The sequence below is a fragment of the Corvus cornix genome, chromosome 24 (genome assembly GCF_000738735.6).
Source record: "Corvus cornix cornix isolate S_Up_H32 chromosome 24, ASM73873v5, whole genome shotgun sequence".
Lineage (NCBI taxonomy): Eukaryota > Metazoa > Chordata > Aves > Passeriformes > Corvidae > Corvus > Corvus cornix.
The window spans coordinates 4,303,708-4,320,260 of NC_046353.1; the positions used below are offsets into that span (position 1 = coordinate 4,303,708).

Below are 16,553 nucleotides of genomic sequence, written 5' to 3' on the forward strand. Positions count from 1 at the left end.
ACGGGTCTTTTATTAAAGGACAAACAAGGAATTACTGCGGTGGTCAGAATCCAAATACCCATGGAGAGAGATCAAATGCTGAGGCATGAGGGGAGCCGAGCAGCTGCTGCGCTGAGCAGGCACACACTGGGGCTGGGCTGGGGGAACGTGGGTGGGCAACAACACCCTCAAATTCAGGTGCCAAAGAGTTGCCTGGGGATGGAGACCTGAGAAGCTGGGAGTGAGCACAAGGGCTCAAAGAAGAGGGAAAATTCCTGCCTGCCAAGCAGGAGAGGGAGTGGTGTGAGTAGTTGAGGTGGGCAAGTGGGCAACTGGGGCACTAAGCCTGGCTGGCAGGGGTGGTGGCACAGCACGTGTGCAATCCTGGCTATGGTAAGGATGCAGCCCTGGGCATTGCAAGTGTGCATCCCTGGACACGGCAAGCACACATCCTGGGCACGGCAGGAGTGCATCCCTGGGCACAAAGCACACATCCCTGGGCAGAGCAAACCTGCATCCCTGGCATGTCAGGAGTACATCCCTGGCCATGACAACTGTGCATTCCCGGGAACAGCAAGCAGACATCCCTGGGGACAACAAGAGTTCTTCCCTGACCGTGGCACACCTGCATCCCTGGGCACAACAAACCTCATCCACGGGTACAGAGTGCACATCCCTGAGCACAGCAAGAACTCATTCCTGGGCACAACAATCATGAATCCCTGGACACAGCAAGAGTGCACCCCTAGGCCAAAAGCACGCATCCCTGGGCATGGCAAATATGCATCCCCGGGAGCGCTGGGCCTGGGCAGGATGAGGAAGCTCCGCGATGCTGGGGAGAGATCAGCAGCTCTGCCTCCCTCCCCTGGAGGCTGGAGAAAACTGCAGCGAGCCCCTGCATGGCACAGAGATGTCACCGGCGTCTTGTCCCCCCTCTGCCCTTCCAGCCCTGATGCAATGCTGCCAGCTGGGAAAGAGGGGAATTTTGTCCATAACCATGCCAGTGATGGCAGGTGCTTCTTGGGGTACGTGGCTTACGGTGCACAAAGATCTGTGCCCCACCTCACAAAGTCTGGGGACTGGATAAATCCTCTAGGCAAAGGAGACTCTCACTTGCACAGGAATCAGTGCCCTTGGATGAAACCCCTCCTCTGGCACGCTGCGTGTGCCGGGTTGTCTGCCTGGCCCTGCAGCACGGCAGTAATTTGTAGCTTGTGCCGGGATCCTTCACATTGAAAGATGACATATAAATATAAAACGTTATCACTCCATAACAGCCACATGCTATAAAACGCCAGGCAGAAGGATCTGGAACTAGATGGAGGCAGTGCTTTAAATCCTTCCCTGCAGAGTTACTGCCGCTAAAACAACAGACCTGCTCCAAAGAGCTCCGGCAACGGAGGGAGAAGAGGACAGACCCCGATAAAAACACCACAATTGAGGAATTAGATGAATAAGTGATGGGATTACAGCATGACCTCCCCATGCTGACAGCCCCAGGGTAGCAGTAGCACCGGCGCACCGGTGACGTCTCCTCCCATTCATCCCCTGCTGTGATTTTCGGCGGATGCTCCGTGTTCCTGTAGTAACAACAAAGCGCTGGTACCAACGTTACACTACAAGGGGCTGACTCCGCTCCCGCGGTTACGATAACAATGCTGTTACTGTAGTAACATTACAGAGCCGAGGTCTCACTGTTCTACCCTTAATTTTATTGTCGTAAGATTAAATTGCAATAATGTTATTGAGCTGCCATTAGTGTTGCCATGGCAACAATAACATTAAGGTAGCGATATCACATTACAGTGGTCCAACCGTTCCACCACAAATATTTTAATGTAGTAAAACAAAAGAGATTACTGCAGTAACATTAAACTGCAGTGACCTCATTAAACCCCTACCGGCTTTATCACACTGCTGATAACAACACTCTCCTGGAAACCGCACGGGGCGGTGGGAGATGCCCAATGAGCATCCTGGGTGCTGCTGTGCCACCCCCTTTGGCTAGTAAATCCATGGGGAAGAACGGGGAGAGCCACACACAACTCCAGTCCTCCCTGCCTGGAGAGCTGCCGGCACCGCTGGCCTCCTGGATTCACCCGCTCCGCAGAAGGGATTAGCGGAGTCACTCTTGAATGGCTCTGGGTGAGGCGGGTGACCTCTCCCTGAAAGCCTTTGGAGAGGATGGGTGAACAGGGCTGCCGGGAGCTCGCGTGCTCAGAAAGGCTCAAAGAGGAGCAGACTCTTGTTTTCTAAAAGAGGAGTGATCCGAGGGTGACCTCCGCAGCTCGGAGGGAGTAGCAGAGAGAGTTCCACTGAGCTCTCCTCACTGCCACAAAAGTGCACACAGCTGAGCCAGGAAGGGTGGAAATAGTGGAGCCACGGGGCTGTCGGTGGTGGGAATGCCCCCAGCACTGAGGCACGGGGCAGCTGCAGGGGACCACAAAGGACTGGTGTTAGTGCTGCCCGAGGGAACCCAGCGACACACTGGACTACAGCATCAGCACTTCACCGGGGAGACAGAGAGGAATTAGCCACAGCCTGGGTGGACGCGAGAAAGAAAAACAGGAAGGAAATGAAACCGCTCTGTGTGTCCTATGAATCACTGGAGCTTCCTTCTCCTCTGCTCTAGTCTCCTGCCAATTATTCCTCCTTGGGAACAGGATACATCCTCCCATGGGTCTGGCGGTGCCTGGCCCGCTTCATCGCTGGGGTGCCAGGCAAGGCCAGAGGATGCCTTGAGGGAATGGTTTGAAATTGAAAAAGGTTGATACAGAGTAGATATAAGGATGAAGTTTTTTACAATGAGGGTGGGGTAGCACGGGTTGCCCAGAGAAGCTGTGGCTGCCCCATCCCTGGAAATGTCCAAGGCCAGGTCGGACGGGGCTTGGAGCAGCCTGGGATAGTGGGAGGTGTCCCTGTCCATGGCACAGGGTGGGACTGGATGGGCTTTAAAGTCCCTTCCTACCCAAACCACTCAGGGATTCTATGCCTTCCCTTCATCCCAACCTCTCCATTACCAAGTTGCCCTCTTTCTAACAACGTTAACTCACTTGAGCACTCTTCACCTCCCCATCCCTCCCACTCTTACACCAGTGGGCTCATCCACAAGCTCTGGGAAGGAGCAGCAGGGTGGGACACATTCCCAGTGGGATGCAGCATGCCTGGCTCCCTCCAGTAGCAGCAGGACATGAAACTGGGGCAGCCTGAAGCTGCAGCAAGGGCAGAATGCGAGCCCAGAGCAAATTCTTTCACAGTACAGACTCTGGAGTCTCTTTTCCCCCCTGCTCCCACCCCATGATTTAATTGCTAATTAATAATAACGTTTAGCTCTCAGATAGCGCGTTCCATCTTCAAAGACCTCTGTCGACATTAATGAATTAATCCTCATCAACCCCCCTGTGAAGTAGGTGACAATTATTATCTCTGCCTCACAGATGTTAAACTGATTTGCAAAGAGGTCAAGTGACTTTGGGGAGGCTGGAGGGAGCCTGGCCGGGTATGAGGCCACTCCACAGGGGAACATGGACAAGCACATCCCGGAGAAGCAAGGGCTGAGATCTGGGGGTGTGGGGGAGATGGAGAGATCCAGGGGCAGTAATGGATGTGGGACCTGCAGAGATGCTCCCCAAGGGCAGAGCAAAATGAGGATAAAGAGCCAAAAACTAGGCCAGTGCGTGAGAGCGTATGGGAGACCTTCAGTCCTCCACAAGAGCCCTGATACAAAAGGCAAAGATGCTTTGGCAGAGGGACGGTGATCAGCAACAGAAGGGAGATGGGAAGGAACACATCAGTCAAAGGAGCCGAGAGCGCAGGCGAAGTGAGGGAGGATTTCCATTTCGTGCCACTGGTTTCCTCCCCTCCACTGCTTTGGGGAGGCTCTCCCAGCTCCCCTGTGCCTTTTAGGAGCTATCATCTAAACTTGTTTTTGCTTCTAGAAGGAACAGCTGCTCCCACGGGGAGAAATGTGTGGACACACCAGTAAATCCGTGCCAGAAGCAGGGGGAGTATCTCGCCCAGTGTGAAACTCCAAGCCCATGGCTTCAAACGTGACCAATGTCTGCACATCCTCTGCCACTGGTGGGCAAATCCCTTTGTCCCTCCTTGCTCCCGGAATCGGTAGCATTGGTGGCACAGGGGACAGGCTCAGCCCCACAGGTAAGGTGATGATGACTTCAGGGACTGAGCGTTCCTCCCAGCCACTCTGCTCACAGCAAAGGCGTTTCCCGGGCACCCAGGCGGAAAAACAGCCATAAAAAGTTCTCCTTGTTGTCCCACGAGTGAAAGGGGCTTGTGGCATCAAAGGAAAATTAATTGGGCAGAGTTTGGTGGTTGAAACAAAGCTCGGGCACCGCAGCCCCACTGGTGGCTTTATCTCGCAGGCACAGACCTTGGCAGAGCTGCTCCCCGTGCAGGGACAGGTGCCACCGGCACTGCCACCTCTGCCCCCCGCCACCCTCTGCCACTTGTGCCCGCAGCCCCCCGACTCCGCTGAGCAGGTAATTAGCTCCCAGACAAAGGCAGGGATTTGAAGATTAACCTGGGCTCAGGAAGGAGTGGGGAAAACTCATTTACACCAAACAAAAGGGGAGGGGTGATTAGTTGCTCCAGTGACAACAGCAAGAGCCAGATAGGGCCAGGGAAACTGATAAAGAAGCGGGGAAATCGCTAATATCCCCCAGTTGCCTGCTTTTGCCTTTTTTTTTTTTTTCCCTTCTTTCTTTCTTTTTAAGCACTAAAATTCCACCATTTTCTATCATGCAAATTCGTGTGCCTAAGTGAGATTAAACTCTGGCAGGCTCTGTGCCTCCTTCTCCAAGTCCATTTCCCGCACCGAGATAAGGCCAACTTCCCTTAATGCATCTTACAAGGCAGTGGGAGTGTTTTGCAGGCACGCATTGGAGACGGCTTATTATCAATACAAATAAGAGCTTTCCAGATATCATCCTTCTCCTCCTCTCTCCTCTCTCTCCTTTAAACCCAGGGACCCGGAGAATGGCTTAAGTAGCTCAAATGTCCTGCAGGCAGCAGGGAGAAGGGGGAGGCTGCGCCTGAGATGATGCTGCCAGAAGTAGGACTCGCTAAGGAAACTGGAGTGGGATATAGGAGAGGAGAGGAAGGGAAAGCATCGCTCCTTGGAGGTCAGTGGGACCTAAATCCTCTTCCATGCTCTGGGTGTCTGCTCCCCTCCAGGTTCACAGCTTGCCTATTGCAAGTGGGGCTTCCCTGCATTTTTGTTTCTCTAGGATTTACTCCCAGAAACATTTCACTCTCCCTGCAAGGTCCAAGGCAGATTCCTGCAAACACAGGCAGTGCTGCTTCCTGGTGCTTTGTCTGGTTTTATGGCAACTCCTCCTAAGAAGGAATGAGTGCTGAAGGAGTGGGACCACCTTCCAGACCCTGCAGATGACAGGGATGCTCCCTGAGCTGCTTGCTTTAGGCCTGTCTGTAATCTGGGAGCACCTCTCCAGGAGAGATCCAGGTGCTAAGAGCCTCCTTATCCCTTTGGCAGCTCTGTTGTTGGCTGACATCAGCTTGGCACCACCAGCCTGACCCCATTTAGAGCAGCCCCCAAAATAGGAGGTCTGAACTCTGGTGCATTTGGTGCCAAGGGTCTGTTGTCTCATTCCTGAGCTCATTTGTCCCACATTAGCACAGAGGCACCGACCTGCTATTCCTGGATCAGCAGCAATCACCTTTTCCCTTTTGTACCAAGATTTCAAGACTGACAAGTGTTTCTGAAAGCCTGGCCAATGAGGAAAGGTGGGAGAAACAGAGCTTGGATGGTTTCAGAAAGAAGGCAGCTAAGGGGCACAGGGATAACAACCTTCCCAAAAAGCAAAAGGTTATTACAGAGGACACTGATCAATTGTTCTCCAGATCCACTGGGAATAGGCTGAGAAAAACTCCACTTCATTTGCAACAAAGAAGGTTTAAGTTAGATATTAGCTATACATTTTCTAATTAAAAAGGTAGCAAAGCAGTAGAATAGATTGTCTGGGGAGACTGAAGAACCTGCTTTGTTAAAGATTTTCAAGAATAGCTTTCACATATGCTTGGCAGCGAGGCCTCTGCCTGCTTGCAGGGGGACAGGATAAATTAGCTCTCGAGGTGCCTTCTCCCCACCTATTTTGGGATTTCGGCCATCCAATGGAGCCAACCTAGAAATAAATGTGCAGCTCACCCCCTGCCGCAGCATGGGCATCCTCAGTTCTGGGTGTCTCTACCCGATTCTCTCCTTGGGGACCATTCCCAACCCTCATACTCTAAAGGAAGCTCCTTCTCCCACCCCTATCCCTCTCCTGTTTTTTGCTCCTCCCCCCTCCCATAGCTCTGCTTCTCTCCAGCAGCCCTTGGCCAAAACCACGGATGCCCTCCATCCATGGCTGTTTCCCAGCGATATCCCCTAGCCCTGGGGAGAAGGAGGGATGCAGGCACAGGCTGCGAGTGTCTGGGCCTGGCTGATACGCACCCATCCTGCTTGCCTGGGGGAGCAGCAGGCTGCTGGAATCGTGGCTGGAAGGGGAAGAGCTCCTTGCCCCCCCTGCAGCCAGTCCCTTTGGAGAGCACAGCCTGCCCCGGGGCACGATTTAATTGCATCCTGAGAGGCTGCAGTGCTCCTGCCTCCAGAGCCGTGCCCCCAGGCCCTTTCCTGGCGCAGCAAGGGGAACGTCAGGACCTGCTTAGAGCAACCTGCACACCTCCCTCTTCCTGGCTAAACCTGTTTAAAAGGAGACACCCCCTTTCCCACCTCCTCACACCACCTCCCCTTTCCTACCAAGCTGCAGGAAGGGGCAAAATGTCCCAGGGCCATGTGCTGAACTTGGCACATCCCTGAAATGTGGTGCTTAGCCACCCTGCTTTCCTGGGAGGGGCAATAAGCGCCACCTCCCACAAGCTGAATGTCGTGTTGGACAGGATTATTCCAGAATACATATTTATAGGGCCCATTTTCCAAGGCAGGAGAGTTAATCCTGTCACCCCAGTCCAATTTTCATCAAGGTCATTAAGGCAGGTTTCCCTTTAATTGGACATGATAGTCACTTTCATGTCCTGCTCTGAGAAAGGGCTGGGTGAGCCAAAGAACTGCTCTTCAAATTAGGGGGCTCACTCTCCAGAGCCGGAATTTCTGCCGGCAGCACGAGGATCGTCAGCACATTACAGGACTGAGCCCATCCCTGAATCATCCCGTACTTAACCGCTGCAAGGAGTTAAGCTCTGACCTTTTCCTGCAGCACCCAAATATCTCTTCCTAATGATACAGCGAGACACGGGAGGGATGGGCCTGGATGTCTGGTGATACAGGAAATTTAGGTCAGGAAATGGGAATCAGAAGAGAACAGATAGAAATTGTCCTGCATCACCCCAGCATCTGATAGCGACTTCAGAACTTGCTGGTGATCGACTTTAGCTTAAGAAACTCAGGCAGGTAATAAGAGATTGCAAGATAAACAGCCAGAACCGGGACTGGCAATGCATCCGCTTCCCCTCCGCACTTAATGGAGATGGAAAAAGTCTGGCTCTGGTTAGTCAGCTTGATTGCTTGAAGAGGAAAGGGAAAATGAAAAGGGAGGGAAGAGGGAAAATAAAGGCCCTGAGTCTGGGTTTTTTCCCCACTTCTATTCATTAGGCTGTCAATAGTGCTCAGGCCTGGAATATCGACGGCGGATTAGCTCAACCCGACTCTGTGTACAAGACCAATGCCTTTTTAACCCAGCTTGTTTCCAAATCAATACACCAATCAGCATTCGAAAATTAGCCCGAGACGAGATTCCAATACTCAAGCTGGTGTGTCATGTTAAGAGGGCTCCTGGCCAAATCACAGAAGAAGCAGCAGGAAAAAAACGGTTGCTAGCAAAGGATTAGAAATTTTCCATTAATCTTCCCCCAGCCTAAGAGCTCATCAGGCTCCGTGTGTCCCTTCGCAAGGCTCCCCCTTGTCCAGCTCATGTCCTGCCACATGGACACAGGATCTATCTTCCACGAATGTCCACCTGCTTGACCATCGCATGTGGCCACGCCTGCCTGTCTGCTCTCAAGAGGCCGTGTGTGCTCACACACTTGCTGAAGAGCACACGTAGGCACCCACTTAGCCACCAAAACTGCTCCAGCACCCTGTGCTGGCCTTTCTCCTCCTCTTCCTCCTCCAGAAGTACGGAATTTCAACACACAAACACATATTGTTGCTAGGCATACACACACCCCCAGAAAGCACACAATCTGCCAGCTCTCTCTTTTCCCCCAACACAAGTTTTACTTCAAGCAATGCCTCCAGCTTGGAAAACAAAAAAACATCAAAAACCAATAACAACAAACAGCACTGTGGGTTTGCCAGTGAGTGTGTCAGGATGCAGAGCTGCCTGTATCAGAGCCCTGGGATTATATCAGGGAAGTCGGATAAAACCACGCCTGACAGAGTTCAAGAAGCGTTTGGAGAATACCCTCGGACACATGGTGTAACTCTTGGGGACGGTGCTGTACAGGGGTGCAGGGCCAGGAGTCGGACTCCATGATCCTCGTGGGTCCCTTCCAGCTCAGAGTTCTCTGATTCTGTGAAATTCATTACCCAGCTTGGGACGATCCAAGCTTGTGGATTAGCCTCTCCACCTGCACCGAGCTGTGTCACATGCTCGATGTAGGAGCAATGGGAGGAGAAGACACCAGCGCAAAAGGAACAGAGAGAAAAATCCCAAGCCCAACCCCTCTACAAACTCCCTTCGTCTTACCTTGCACGATGAGATGGACACGTGATGTCTTGGGGTGATTGTCTGTCTGCACGGAGCAGGTGTAGGGGCCCTCATCGTACACATCCACATCCTGGATCTGGATGCTGTACTGGGTTTTGGTGTTGGCCAGGAGCACCACCCGAGGGTCCAAGCACCACTTGTCATTGCCGGCATAGAGGATGCTGCTGCGGTTCAGCCAGGCCACTCGGGTCACCCGGTTGTCCACGGAGCACCTGGAGAGAGGCAGAGGTGACCCATCAGTGCGCTGCTCTTGGGCGCTCTCCCTCCCTTCCTCCCTTCCAGCCCTCCTGGTCCTCCTGGCACTATTTTTAGCTTTGCTGTCAGCAGCACTTTCAGAGACCAAGTGCTTTCAGTGTCCAAAGAGGACAAGGTCAGCACTTTCCCTGCGGTGCTCAGGGCACCGATATCCATCTAAACCGGCAGCTCCAGACATTTGCCCAAGAGCTTCACGGGGTTTTCAGATGCAGGGCGGTCAGAGCCACCCAGTACCAGCCTTTCACTCCTCCATTCCTGTTTATTCTTTTGCAAACTTCCAGACAAACAGACCTGAGCCCAAACCTCCACCTCAAGTCCACACTTTTTTTGGGGGGGTGCAGGTTGTTACTTCCTGCCCAAACCCATCACCTGCCGTTCCCTCTGCAGACCTTCGCATCCCTGCAGCTGGACTAAGAAATGCAAAGTGGTGCTGGGAAAGCAGCACTTCACTGCTTCACAAAGGAGCAAGGGAAATTTATCTTTGGAGAAAGCCAGCTCTGACACACACACCCCTAAAGAGAAGCCTCGAGCATCCGACCATTTGTCCCCTCTGACAGCTCTTCCTTCCATACCCATCAGCCGCATCGCTGCACCTCCCTCACTTGTGCACCTCACCCCAGCTGAGCATTTCACTTATCCAGGGATGTTTTGGAGGTAGAAATCCTCTGTATTCAGCCTCAATAAGCACCTGAGTTTCCCCTGGAGACAACACAGTGCAAACGTAGAAATTATTTTGATCCTGAAGGAGATTATTTTCCTGTCAACATTAACTGGGATTGGTCTTGCTCCTCCCAAAGGTTTCTGCTGGCCTCATCCCCGTGTCCCCAAGCCAGGTTTGAATCCTCCTATTGCTACAAATAATCTCCAGATAAGCATCAAGAGCTTCTCTAAACAGCAGAAACTTGCACCCCTCCCAGCCAGCTAAACCCCTGCTTCTCTCCGAGGAAGTTTGGGATTACGGAGCCATCGGGACTTAGCCGCGCTTTGCTGGATGCTGGCTCCAGAGGATAACGTCCCTGCATAAACCACTCAGCCTCAGATCCACTGTTTATATTCTTCCCCAAACTACTTCATCGCTTGCGCAGTCGTTGGGACACAAATTACCGTGGGAGGCACTGAGAGAGAGCAGCGCCTCTGGGAGCTCTTGCATGGGGCGACTTCAAGGAATGTAGGAGACTTAACGGGCTCCACGCGCCAGGCTGCACTAACAGGGGAGGTAATGGCAAGCATGGGTATATCTGTGCCATGTGGACTTGTCTTGAACACTTTCAGGGAGTGTGTCCTTTCTCTGGGTGAGCTGTCTCCTTACTGGGGGTCCTTACAGCCTCCTTTGGGTGGGGATTCATCCTTTCTCCCAGGTAAAAGGCAATAGGACAAGAGGAAATGGCCTCAAGTTGCACCAGGGAAGGTTTAGATTGGATATTAGGGAACGTTTCTTCACTGAAAGGGTGGTCAAGCCCTGGCACAGGCTGCCCAGAGCAGTGCTGGAGTCACTGGCGGGATCTAAAAGCCACGTAGATGTGGCGCTTGGGGCATGGGTTAGTGGAGGACCTGGGAGTGCAGGGGAATGGTTGGACTGATCTTAGAGGCTTTTCCAACCTTAATGATTCTGCAATGGGAGACTTCTCTTCCTGTACCCACTACTGATGCCAGGGAAGACACAGGTACCCACCTGGGGACAAGTTGTCTCGTCTCATTCAGCCTCTTTTTGGAACCTCTTTGGCTCCATGATTACAGGAGAAGCCAAAATAACCCACCCAGCCTCAACACACAACTTTCGGGGGTTAGGAGTGGCAGAGGAGACGTGCCCAAGGTGAGACGTGTTGTCTGCAGCACAGGACACCCCTGATTGGCCTGTACCCAACTGCTGCTCCATCCTCCCTCTCTGGTGTGAAAAACATCCAATAAATTAAACAATTTTACTACTGTTCCATAATGATATTACGATAATAATAAATTAAATGTGAGCAGATTTTTATGATCTACATTAAAAAAAGAATAGATTCGGTCTGGGCTGAACACCAAGAACTCGGCTCTTGCTCTCAGCTGCATTACAACTTGAGTAAAAGGCCTGAGAGTTGAGTTGCACAAGTGGAATTAAACTGGAGATTTCTTCCCAGAGGATGGGTTTAGTCTATTGAACTCCAAATCTCATCTCTGCTGGTAGCTCAGACCTATGGGGCACAAACAAAATGAAGTGGATATTTGGTGTTTGGCTCTGCTACCATGAAATAGGCTCCTGTGGTGGTGGTTCTGCACAAATACAGGGGTGTCCAGGGCTGGGTGATGAGAAGCCAGACGTGACTTGAATTTCTCAACCAGTCCCCTCTGCGGACATTACCTTGAGGAACTGTAAGCAGGCTGAACTAAAAATATATAATTCTTCTCTCCTCCTCCACGCCAGTTTTCTTTATGAAATGCATCAGCTTGGAGATCCTTGGATAATAATGGAGCCAGACAGTGTGCAACCCAAGCATTCCCTCTATCACGTGGGCATTTAAGTGCTTTTGAAAAGCAACGGGGCTCAGGTAACGCATGAGGCAACAGTGGAATAAGTGCTTTCGCCCTTCACAGCACCCGGGCACAATCTCTCCTTATCACCCAGACACGCTTCCCTGTCCCTAGGATCGGCAAGCTTCAAGCTGTTACTTTATATTCTTCCCTGCCTCTTAAAGCTCCTGAGCCTATATATATATAGAAAATAGAAAATAAAGCACAGCAGCAGCTCCTGGGGAAGAGGCGCTTTGGCCTCTGGATGCACTGGGCTGTTTAGGGATTGGCAGTTGTGCTCTTTCCCGAGCTGCTTCCAAGCACCGCACTCAGCCTGCTCCTCCTGCTCCTGCTCCTCCTGCTCCTCCTGCTCCTGCTTCTCCTGCTCCTGCTCCTCCTGCTCCTGCTCCTCCTGCTCCTGCTCCTCCTGCTCCTCCTGCTCCTGCTTCTCCTGCTCCTCCTGCTCCTGCTCGCACAAGCGCCGGTCGGGGTCCCCGTGGCCAGGGCTCATCACAGCGACCCGATGCTCTTCCAGCCCCTCCATCTGCTCCTCCTTCCCTCCTCCAGCAGCTCCTCTCTCCAGCAGCCCGGCGCAGGGATGGGAAGCCTCCTCTCCCACACACAGGCAGCCGAGCGGAAAGCCTTTGGCTTTGGCCAGGAAGCCACGCTCCACGCACAGGTGGAGAGCAAAGCCACTGCCGAGCCCACAGCCTCCCCTCTTCCCACCCCGCTCCTGGCAAAGTGCAAAGCCTTGGGATGCCTCCTCCACCTCTCTGGAAGCTCTCACTTCCCCTCTCACCCCGTGATGTGCCAGGGAAGGAGGGGAGGGAGAGGTCTTTGGGGTGCCGGAAAGCAGTGCTTGCCTCCAAAAAGATGATCTAAAAACAATTAAGCATAGATGAGGTAATTTTGTCTCTCAAAATCCTTAATCCTTGTTCCATTCCGGCTCAGACAGCAAGGACTTCTCCTCCAGGAAGATGAAAAACTGCTGTGCGCCAGCACAAGGAGGAGATGATACTGCTCTGGATACTGCTGCCTCTCTCTGCTGCTTCCTTCCCAATAAACGCAGAGTCCCAAGCCTCAGGGTTTCTCCTCTGGGACATGGGAACGCTGCCTAACTCACCACTGCCGCATCGTCCTGGGGCAGGCAGGGATGGTTTGTAGGGCGAGGCAGCTCCTCACGGTGCACCAGACCCTCTGCTCCCTGCGGCTTCCCATGGCACCTCAAAATTACCACAAATTTGGGCATTTTAAGACAGTTACACGCGCTGAGCAGAGGTGAGAGCTGCACATCTGCATCCTCCCTACCTGTACCAGCCCCCCTGCTCATCCCTTGCCCTGTACTCCCCAGTCAATGACGTGTGGTGGGTACAAAGGGACACAGGCTGGTGCTGCCCCTTCCAGATCTGTCAACATCTCCCCCAGCCAAAACTTCCTGGCTTTGTTACCCACCTTCTTCCATCAAGTTGGTCCATTAGGGGCAGGCCACTCTCCCCTGAACCAGCACTCCCAAACATTCCCACAGCCTGAGGGTTGAGCTCGTGCAGCCAAAGGGCCCCAGAGGTGAAGCCAACAGCCCACCTGGCTGCAGGGACCGCGCTCAGAGGGAAAGCAGCACCACGAGGATTCTGCCAGCAAGCACAAAGATGAGCCAGGCTGAAAACGCCAACAAAGCCCTCGGTGGGGACAAAACAGCCTCACAAACAAGTACCAGGAATAAATAAGCACCAGGGTGCTGACACCGAGTTCCCTGCCCACTGATCCCCACCTGCGCTGCATCCAGCCCCCAGCACCTCCCTGCGACGCCAGAGCAGACACAGATAGCACATGCCCTCCTGAATTTCTCTCTTTGCTTTCTTGAGTTTGCACACAAAAAATGACAGGAGAGGAGGTGGGCAGGCAGTGGGGGGAAGGAGGTTTTTAATTACTGAAGTGTAGTAATTGGCACACAACACTTTTTTGTTGCCTCTTACGCAGATTGCTGGTGTTCCAGAGGGCTGGGCTGGAGAGCACAGATTGTCTCAACCCAGCAGGACACACAAGAAATGAATAATGTTAATTAGAACTGAAAAGAGCTCAGCAAAATTACCAACCTGATTGCTGCTTTCATTACAATTATCAGGGTACAGGCTTCATTACGGGGAGGCAGGGACATGGCTAAGCCTGGCTCACCCCAGCACACCTGAGCTGGTACCAAACTGACCCTCCCCAGGCTCGTTTCGCCTTCTACCACCACCTAGTTTTCATGGCATGCCCACCCTAGAGAAAGCACCTTCCCAAATCCAGGCCACCTGGTGGAATTTCACAACGGCACCGACCCACCTTAGAATTCTTTAGGTTGGAAAAGACCTTTAAGATCACTGAGTCCAACCATTAACCCAGCACTGCCAAGCCCACCCCTAACCCGCATCCCCAAGTGCCACATCCACCATCCAGCATCCCCTGATGTCTTTTCATTTTCTTCCCAGTCTAACTCAGCCATTCCCACACACTTCCAGATTTTTAATCAATCCCACACCACCAACATTTTATCTCTGCTATGAGCTAAACCAAGCTGGACATCAGGAATAAGTTTGGGGTTTATCTGAAAATTGGGTGCAAATCCTCCCACTGAGGCTGGGTAAGGTGCCAAGATGCTCTGGCCCTGCCTTGGCCCCAGCTTCTCATGTCCCAGACATCACCTTCCAGCCTCTGCACCGTCAGCTGAGCTCTAAATGATCAACTAAACCAGCCTGCCGCCGGAGGCAGAGCTCCACATCTCAGATTTATTTCTGTGATTATCACATTTTATTGTTATTTATTAGGATTAATTAAAGGCCAGGCTGTGAACAACTCAATCCCAGTCAGGCACAGTCTCACAGACTTTCCTCTGATGTTTAGGAGAGAATTTTGCCCATCGATTCCTGAGCAAAGGGAAAGCTGGGGTCAAATTGTGCCCTGCTTCTTGGAACAGGTGCTGCCCACAATCCTGTAAGGCTGGGATGGGCAGGCCAAGGACAGTGTGAGGTGTGGATATCACATAGAACATGGTCTGAAAGCTCTTTAACTAACCAGTATTAAGCCAAACCCCTCATTGTTACAACCCAGTTTGGTTTCTCTCTCTTTGCTGTATTGGGCTAAGTCACGCAGCAGCAATTTCTCCAAGCCCTTCCCCAGCAGGATTTACAGCATCTGCTCCCTCTCCATGCACACCCAGCCTGGCTGGCTCACACACCCTCCCTGCAGCACCGTCTGCTCACATCCCCAGGGCCGGGCAGTGCTGCCCTGCACACCACCCTGACAGAGCGCACACCGAGGGCACGCGTGGGCACCCACACGCGTGGGGAACAGCGTGTGCTCCTCCTCCAGCGGTAATCCCATCCTGCTGGAGCACGGACACCCAGCTCAGGCCACGGAGCTTGGGTGATAAGGTTGGATGTGCCGGTCACAGGCTCCATGCAGGAGACATTCAGAGTGGAAGTTGGATTGCTGGATTAAAATGTCCATAGGTGTAGTGCTGCTGAAAGCCCCCAGTGCTCAGCCAGGGACTCTAATGGGGGCTGGAGGCTCAGCCCTGCTGGGCGAGTGGCTGTGATCAGGTTCTTGGCATTCCCATCCTCACCTGCTCCCCAGGACCAGCCCAGCCATCCTCGCCCTCACTGCAAGTTTGGCTGGAGGGCATCCCTGGGGCTCCCACTGATGTGACACCACCAAAGACACAGCCCGAGGAGTTTTTCACAGCCCAGGGCGGCTCACAGGACCAAAAACCCTCTTTCCTGCATGGGGAGCCTGATGCCTGACAGGCAGGAGCTGACCCAATGATTAACTCAGCAGCGGGGTCTGGCAGGAAAGGAGGGTCCCTGCTGGGGCTGGCGCCTTCCTCCCGCCTCCCCCCGCAGCAGCCAGAGCATCTCCAAAGGCTTCAGGGTGAGGAGGTGCCCTCAGATCAGCTGCCACCCCAGTGCCTCTTCAAAATCACACTGAGCTGGTCAAAGCAGTGCTCAGAAGTGAAAAATAAAACCCCTTTGTGCTTCCCCCTCTCTTCCCTGCCCAGACAGTTCCACGTCGGTTGCTGCAGAGGGAGTCAGGGCTGGGAGGTCCTGCGTTTCCCACTGGCTCGTGCAAGTTCCTTCCCTTCATAAAGCTTTAAAGATATCTGGCACCTCCTTGCTAGGGAGTGTGAGTTAACTCATGTTTATAAAGTACCTGATCTCCTCAATTGAAAGTTTATACATGCAAATGATTCACACTAATTACATTAATAATAATACTGGGCTCGAAAAGATCCGCCTTGGTTCACTGCCCGGGATTCGCAGAGCTGCAAACAACTCCCAGTGTGCTGCCTTAGACACGGTTATTGGCAAATGCCAAGGAAACAGGAGGAAACCGGACTGGGAAGGGAAGAAGAGCTGCAAAAAGAGCTGGAGCTCCCACTGACCGAGCAGGCAGGGTAGGGAGCAGGCAGAGATCCCATGAACACCTCTGTGAGCATCCTGACGGTCCCGGGAGAGCCCTGTGCTGGCCCTGAGGGCTGGTGCAGAGCGGGCAGATCGCGATGCAGTCGGCAGGGATGGCTTGCCTGGAAAAGTCTTTATCTCTCTGCAATGCAGCAGTGCACCAGCACCTTTCCAAGTTCCGTGCTCGGCTCATCCAGCCTTTCTATTCATCCTCCTATTGTCTCTGCTAACAACAGGGCTCCGCACATCTGTAGCATCTTCCATCTCGGCATCTTGGAGCGTGCCACAGAACATCAATGAGGGCAGCGGCTCCCCGAGCGCGGCAGGAAGCCTGTCCCTAACCCCGGCTGTGGCTGACTCCGTGGGGGCACCACCGGCGCCTGTTCCTGGCCCATCTGCTCGGGTGCCCTCCAGAAGTGCTAATGGCACCAGGGACGGGGCTGATGCCAGCACCAAAACGCCTGTGGGCAGCTGTGTGGGGGCACGGCCGGTTCACAAATGACATGGATACCACCAGGGAAGATCCTGCACTGAGCTCTGGGACAGCTATTCCTCAGCGTTTTCTCCTTTTTTGCATTCCTAAATCCCAAGCAGTGAATAGGAGGCTCCTGGATGGCAGCAGGCAAACAGCCCTCAGTGACAGCCA

The 16,553-nt window shown here is 53.0% G+C and overlaps 1 protein-coding gene across 4 annotated transcripts in view; it reads right to left on the reverse strand.

Annotated features, from left to right (window-relative positions):
* LOC104692205 (protein CEPU-1) overlaps nt 1-16,553 on the reverse strand; it is a 352,613-nt gene that overhangs the window by 41,426 nt on the left and 294,634 nt on the right. For all 4 annotated transcript variants that reach the window (XM_039564741.1, XM_039564743.1, XM_039564742.1 and 1 more), the window contains one exon: nt 8,706-8,938. In XM_039564741.1, coding sequence (XP_039420675.1) covers nt 8,706-8,938 — 233 coding nt within the window. The remainder of the gene's footprint in view (nt 1-8,705; nt 8,939-16,553) is intronic.